This window comes from Procambarus clarkii, chromosome 76, assembly GCF_040958095.1.
Source record: "Procambarus clarkii isolate CNS0578487 chromosome 76, FALCON_Pclarkii_2.0, whole genome shotgun sequence".
Classification (NCBI taxonomy): domain Eukaryota; kingdom Metazoa; phylum Arthropoda; class Malacostraca; order Decapoda; family Cambaridae; genus Procambarus; species Procambarus clarkii.
Window position 1 is genome coordinate 24,593,035 of NC_091225.1, and position 7,456 is coordinate 24,600,490.

Genomic DNA, 7,456 nt, shown 5'->3' on the forward strand with positions numbered 1-7,456 from the left:
TGTTGGTGGTGGCTGCTGCTGCTGCTGGGTCTGTTGGTGGTGGGCTGCTGCTGCTGCTGGGTCTGTTGGTGGTGGGCTGCTGCTGCTGCTGGGTCTGTTGGTGGTGGGCTGCTGCTGCTGCTGGGTCTGTTGGTGGTGGCTGCTGCTGCTGGGTCTGTTGGTGGTGACTGCTGCTGCTGCTGGGTCTGTTCGTGGGGGTTGCTGCTGCTGCTGGGTCTGTTGGTGGTGGGCTGCTGCTGCTGCTGGGTCTGTTGGTGGGGGCTGCTGCTGCTGGGTCTGTTGGTGGTGGGCTGCTGCTGCTGCTGGGTCTGTTGGTGTGGGCTGCTGCTGCTGGGTCTGTTGGTGGTGGGCTGCTGCTGGGTCTGTTCGTGGGGGTTGCTGCTGCTGCTGGGTCTGTTGGTGGTGGGCTGCTGCAGCTGCTGGGTCTGTTGGTGGGGGCTGCTGCTGCTGGGTCTGTTGGTGGTGGCTCCTGCTGCTGCTGGGTCTGTTGGTGGTGGCTGCTGCTGCTACTGGTAGTGTTGGTGGGGGCTGCTGCTACTGGTAGTGTTGTTGGGGGCTGCTGCTGTTGGTAGTGTTGTTGGGGCTGCTGCTACTGGTAGTGTTGGTGGGGGCTGCTGCTACTGGTAGTGTTGGTGGGGGCTGCTGCTACTGGTAGTGTTGGTGGGGGCTGCTGCTACTGGTAGTGTTGGTGGGGGCTGCTGCTACTGGTAGTGTTGGTGGGGGCTGCTGCTACTGGTAGTGTTGGTGGGGGCTGCTGCTACTGGTAGTGTTGGTCGTGGCTGCTGCTACTGGTAGTGTTGGTGGTAGCTGCTGCTACTGGTAGTGTTGGTGGGGGCTGCTGCTACTGGTAGTGTTGGTGGGGGCTGCTACTACTGGTAGTGTTGGTGGGGGCTGCTGGTAGTGTTGTTGGGGCTGCTGGTACTGGTAGTGTTGGTGGGGCTGCTGCTGTTGGTAGTGTTATTGGGGCTGCTGGTGCTGGTAGTGTTGTTGGGGCTGCTGCTACTGGTAGTGTTGATGGGGGCTGCTGGTGCTGGTAGTGTTGTTGGGGCTGCTGCTACTGGTAGTGTTGTTGGGGCTGCTGCTGCTGGTAGTGTTGATGGGGGCTGCTGCTACTGGTAGTGTTGGTGGGGGCTGCTGCTAGTGGTAGTGTTGTTGGGGCTGCTGGTGCTGGTAGTGTTGTTGGGGCTGCTGCTACTGGTAGTGTTGGTGGGGGCTGCTGGTGCTGGTAGTGTTGTTGGGGCTGCTGCTACTGGTAGTGTTGTTGGGGCTGCTGCTACTGGTAGTGTTGTTGGGGCTGCTGCTGCTGGTAGTGTTGGTGGGGGCTGCTGCTAGTGGTAGTGTTGGTGGGGTTGCTGCTACTGGTAGTGTTGTTGGGGCTGCTGGTACTGGTAGTGTTGTTGGGGCTGCTGCTGCTGGTAGTGTTGGTGGGGGCTGCTGGTGCTGGTAGTGTTGTTGGGGGCTGCTGCTGCTGGTAGTGTTGTTGGGGCTGCTGCTGCTGGTAGTGTTGGTGGGGGCTGCTGCTAGTGGTAGTGTTGGTGGGGTTGCTGCTACTGGTAGTGTTGTTGGGCCTGCTGGTACTGGTAGTGTTGTTGGGGCTGCTGCTGCTGGTAGTGTTGGTGGGGGCTGCTGCTGCTGGTAGTGTTGGTGGGGGCTGCTGCTACTGGCAGTGTTGTTGGGGCTGCTGCTGCTGGTAGTGTTGGTGGGGGCTGCTGCTACTGGTAATGTTGGTGGGGGCTGCTGGTGCTGGTAGTGTTGTTGGGGCTGCTGCTACTGGTAGTGTTGTTGGGGCTGCTGCTACTGGTAGTGTTGGTGGGGGCTGCTGGTGCTGGTAGTGTTGGTGGGGCTGCTGCTACTGGTAGTGTTGTTGGGGGCTGCTGGTACTGGTAGTGTTGTTGGGGCTGCTGCTACTGGTAGTGTTGGTGGGGGCTGCTGCTACTGGTAGTGTTGGTGGGGGCTGCTGGTACTGGTAGTGTTGTTGGGGGCTGCTGGTACTGGTAGTGTTGTTGGGGGCTGCTGGTACTGGTAGTGTTGTTGGGGGCTGCTGCTACTGGTAGTGTTGGTGGGGGCTGCTGCTACTGGTAGTGTTGGAGGGGGCTGCTGCTACTGGTAGTGTTGGTGGGGGCTGCTGGTTCTGGTAGTGTTGGTAGGGCTGCTGCTACTGGTTGTGTTGTTGGGGGCTGCTGCTGTTGGTAGTGTTGGTGGGGGCTGCTGCTACTGGTAGTGTTGGAGGGGGCTGCTGCTACTGGTAGTGTTGGTGGGGGCTGCTGGTACTGGTAGTGTTGGTGGGGCTGCTGCTACTGGTAGTGTTGTTGGGGGCTGCTGCTACTGGTTGTGTTGGTGGGGGCTGCTGCTACTGGTAGTGTTGGAGGGGGCTGCTGCTACTGGTAGTGTTGGTGGGGGCTGCTGGTACTGGTGGTGTTGTTGGGGCTGCTGGTACTGGTAGTGTTGTTGGGGGCTGCTGCTACTGGTAGTGTTGTTGGGGCTGCTGCTACTGGTAGTGTTGTTGGGGCTGCTGCTGCTACTGGTAGTGTTGTTGGGGCTGCTGGTGCTGGTAGTGTTGGTGGGGGCTGCTGCTACAGGTAGTGTTGTTGGGACTGCTGCTACTGGTAGTGTTGGTGGGGGCTGCTGGTGCTGGTAGTGTTGGTGGGGGCTGCTGCTACTGGTACTGTTGTTGGGGCTGCTGCTGTTGGTAGTGTTGGTGGGGGCTGCTGCTACTGGTAGTGTTGTTGGGGCTGCTGGTACTGGTAGTGTTGTTGGGGCTGCTGCTACTGGTAGTGTTGTTGGGGCTGCTGGTGCTGGTAGTGTTGGTGGGGGCTGCTGCTACTGGTAGTGTTGTTGGGGCTGCTTCTGCTGGTAGTGTTGGTGGGGGCTGCTGCTGCTGTTGGTAGTGTTGTTGGGGCTGCTGCTACTGGTAGTGTTGGTGGGGGCTGCTGCTGTTGGTAGTGTTGTTGGGGCTGCTGCTACTGGTAGTGTTGGTGGGGGCTGCTGCTACTGGTAGTGTTGTTGGGGCTGCTGGTGCTGGTAGTGTTGGTGGGGGCTGCTGCTGCTGTTGGTAGTGTTGTTGGGGCTGCTGCTACTGGTAGTGTTGGTGGGGGCTGCTGCTGCTACTGGTAGTGTTGTTGGGGCTGCTGCTACTGGTAGTGTTGGTGGGGGCTGCTGCTGTTGGTAGTGTTGTTGGGGCTGCTGCTAGTGGTAGTGTTGTTGGGGCTGCTGCTACTGGTAGTGTTGGTGGGGGCTGCTGCTACTGGTGGTGTTGTTGGGGCTGCTGCTACTGGTAGTGTTGTTGGGGCTGCTGCTACTGGTAGTGTTGGTGGGGGCTGCTGCTACTGGTAGTGTTGTTGGGGCTGCTGCTACTGGTAGTGTTGGTGGGGGCTGCTGCTGTTGGTAGTGTTGTTGGGGCTGCTGCTAGTGGTAGTGTTGTTGGGGCTGCTGCTAGTGGTAGTGTTGTTGGGGCTGCTGCTACTGGTAGTGTTGGTGGGGGCTGCTGGTAGTGTTGGTGTTGTTGGGGCTGCTGCTACTGGTAGTGTTGTTGGGGCTGCTGCTCCTGGTAGTGTTGGTGGGGGCTGCTGCTACTGGTAGTGTTGTTGGGGCTGCTGCTACTGGTAGTGTTGGTGGGGGCTGCTGCTGTTGGTAGTGTTGTTGGGGCTGCTGCTAGTGGTAGTGTTGTTGGGGCTGCTGCTACTGGTAGTGTTGGTGGGGGCTGCTGCTGCTACTGGTGGTGTTGTTGGGTAGTGAGACTTTCCGCAGAAACGACATCGTGGATCATGTTGACAGCTCCAGGATTTATGTCCCCATCTGCGGCATTTCAGGCATATTATGGGCTCTTCCACATACTTTGCTACATGCCTGTAGCCAGCCCCGGTGATGAACACTCTCTCGGGAACTTCACCTCTCACTAGAGCCACCACCTGACTCCTAGCTTCACCTTTAATAAGGTGACGCTTGGCCCACACAAATCGTTGGTCGTCGAGGATGAATTCGGGGTCCAGAATCTGAGGGTATTTGTAGATAATTACCTTCGTCAGCTTCTCGTTCTCCTCCGGTATTTACATAACAATTCCTTCATATCCTTGCGGGGTAAGAAACACAACTGCCTCCATAGAACCTACCGTTAAGTAAGGTCTGTTGACACCTTCCTTCAGCAGGGGCTCGAACTTGCGGTGCTCTCTTCCAAGTTTGACCGTCCACAGAAGTTTGTGCAGGTAGGCAGGGAAGAGAAGCATCCTCCTCAGCTGACCCTCACCTTCCTGACATCGTTCTGTCCTTTCGTCGACACTGGTTTGATCAGTCTCAGAGTCGTTCCTCATTCTCTTGTCGTTTCCGTTAGGTACACTGTCACTGTCAACACTACGCCCCACGTCCTGTCTTCTCCGTTTCTTCTGTCCCCTGGTTACAACTTCTTGAAAATTACTCTCCTCTACTGACTGGCTGCTTTCTGAGTCTGTGTTCATGTGAATATTGCCGTGGGGAGTAGCCAGTTCTTCTGTTAACCGATTCTCCATCTCTGTACCCAGCATGGGGGGAGATGTGTAGAATGAGATATGTTGCAGAGGTGTTACCCTGACAAAGGGTGCAGGCGAGACAAGAGCAGCGGAACGACGTCCTCACCCGTCGACCGTCTTGTAAACACTGAAGGCAATGTTGTGTCAGCCTTGACACAAGGCAGTGTTGGGTCAGCCTTGACACAAGGCTGTGTTGGGTCAGCCTTGACACTAGGCTGTGTTGGGTCAGCCTTGACACAAGGCGGTGTTGGGTCAGCCTTGACACAAGGCGGTGTTGGATCAGCCTTGACACAAGGCGGTGTTGGATCAGCCTTGACACAAGGCGGTGTTGGATCAGCCTTGAGACAAGGCGGTGTTGGTTCAGCCTTGACACAAGGCGGTGTTGGATCAGCCTTGACACAAGGCGGTGTTGGATCAGCCTTGACACAAGGCGGTGTTGGATCAGCCTTGACACAAGGCGGTGTTGGATCAGCCTTGACACAAGGCGGTGTTGGATCAGCCTTGACACAAGGCGGTGTTGGATCAGCCTTGACACAAGGCGGTGTTGGATCAGCCTTGACACCAGGCGGTGTTGGATCAGCCTTGACACCAGGCGGTGTTGGATCAGCCTTGACACTAGGCGGTGTTGGATCAGCCTTGACACAAGGCGGTGTTGGATCAGCCTTGACAGAGGCCAAACTGACCAACCACGACAAAGGTGAATGCGTGTGTGTGCGCACGCGTGTGTGCTCGTGCGCGTCTCTCAGCAGGACGACAGCGGCACAAAAGGTCTGGCCGGCAGTAATTAACTCCGACAAAGGGAAACAGCCATGGAAACAAACGGTTCTGTTGCTCCACCACACAAACACCGATTATGGCTCTCCCGGGGGGGGGGGGCGATGGAAGAGAACCGGGAAGTTGGTTGGTGGCACGAGGGAAGGTGGTGGAAGAGAGGAGGGAAGGTGGTGGAAGGGGGGAGGGAAGGTGGTGGAAGAGAGGAGGGAAGGTGGTGGAAGGGGGGAGGGAAGGTGGTGGAAGGGGGGAGGGAAGGTGGTGGAAGAGAGGAGGGAAGGTGGTGGAAGAGAGGAGGGAAGGTGGTGGAAGAGAGGAGGGGAGATAATTGCATATGGTGCCTATTCAATCCATGAGTTCTTTGTCGTATTTGCTCTTGAAGACGTTGAAGCTGGCTGGTCCTGCTCCTCCACCACACCACACACCGGAGCACAAGTTCCTTACGTCTCTTGACTCATTTGCATTTCCAACTGCTCCAATTCTCTAATTTCCCACTATTTTGTATGTTGTGATCATATCTCCTCAGCTCTTTCATTTAGAGTTGTTGGGTTGAGTTCCTTCAGTCTTGGTAACTTAGGTCTCTTATATCGGGTACTAACCTTTTTTAAAAACGTTTGGAAATTTGTAATTGTTCTTCACGATTGAGACAGGAATTTCATGCTGGGTATTGTGTTCATTTGGCAGTCGCTATCTTGGTCCTTAAATGTTATATTGTTTGCCAACCACCATAGGCTGGTAAATTTATTCTTTTCATGTGTGCTATTGTTTGTGTTGATATTTGTATACTCCCAAAACGTGTGTTCGTATCGTGTGCATGAGTGTACGAGTATGAATAGTATATGTATAAACGTATGAGTCGTATGTTCACGACTCGTGATAATTGCTGTATTTGGTTTCCTTTAATTATATAGTATAGTGTTTTTCCGTCTTCCGATTTTCATTACCATACACTTGCTAAGTTGATCTCTAGTAGCCACTAGTATGCAGTCTTCTGTAAAAGCAATTTATATATGGTTAATGGAGAAAAGAAGTCTGGCAAATTGTTGCTGGTAAATCTTGTTCTCAATACTTGTACATAGATCAGATTTCTATAATATAAATAAAACACAATTATTTGTCACTGAGTAAATATAAATCTGTTTCTGAAATTAATTTAATTACGCTTTATCTCTCTGCTTGTTTGAGGTCGAGCAAGCTTGCACATGGAGCACCTTATAGGCTTCGTACATTCATTAGAAATACATTTCAATCTTATTTTGAAAAGTTATGTAGTTTTGAAATCCATTTTCAAACATATGGTGTGAACAGTTGCCAAGATAAAGTTCCTGTATAATGAACAAATCCACAAGGGCCGTGATGAGGGTTCGAACCTACACATGGGATGTTCTTAGATGCGCCTCAGCCAACTGTGCCACGACATGGTCAAAAGAACTGCAACCTGGTGTTCTTAGATGCGCCTTAGCCAACTGTGCCATGACATGGTCAAAAGAACTGCAACCTGGTGTTCTTAGATGCGCCTTAGCCAACTGTGCCACGACATGGTCAAAAGAATTGCAACCTGGTGTTCTTAGATGCGCCTTAGCCAACTGTGCCACGACATGGTCAAAAGAACTGCAACCTGGTGTTCTTAGATGCGCCTTAGCCAACTGTGCCATATGACATGGTCAAAAGAACTGCAACCTGGATGTTAAAGATTCGCTACCTGGAACAAAGTTCCAAGTAGCACGGGCTATGGTGAGCCCGTAAAGCTACCTGGAGTGCTACTGCCCTCACGAGGATTCCGAACATAAATGCTCTTGTGGATTTGTTCATTTGACATATCACGCTATTGTGATTTCTGAGTACATTGAATATTTATTCTGGATGACTTAAGGGAAAAATTGGGATCCTAGTTTCATGCTCTAGCTAGTTAATGTAACGGGGGGTGGGGGGAAATAGCTCTATCTTGTCCATTATTCCACCCCCCAGTTAACTAACGAGGCCGGGGGAAACAGCTCTCTCTAGTCCGTTATCCCGTCCCCAGTTAGCTAACTAGTCTAGAGCACTCCCAGAGTTCCTAAGGCAACCTCTCTCGTTCAACACCTTGTAACCTAGGTATTTGACTACCTAGGTTCTAAGCCTACAAGGCGCCGTCACTTGATCAGTTACCCGAAACTCTAGAGAGAACTCTAGAATACATAATC

General features: G+C 53.4%; 1 protein-coding gene across 1 annotated transcript in view; it reads right to left on the minus strand.

Annotated features, from left to right (window-relative positions):
• LOC123771549 (proteoglycan 4-like) overlaps positions 1 to 4,502 on the minus strand; it is a 13,551-nt gene extending 9,049 nt beyond the window's left edge. The window contains exon 1 of the mRNA XM_069313896.1: positions 4,110 to 4,502. Coding sequence (XP_069169997.1) covers positions 4,110 to 4,502 — 393 coding nt within the window. The remainder of the gene's footprint in view (positions 1 to 4,109) is intronic.
• Positions 4,503 to 7,456: the final 2,954 nt, after the last annotated feature.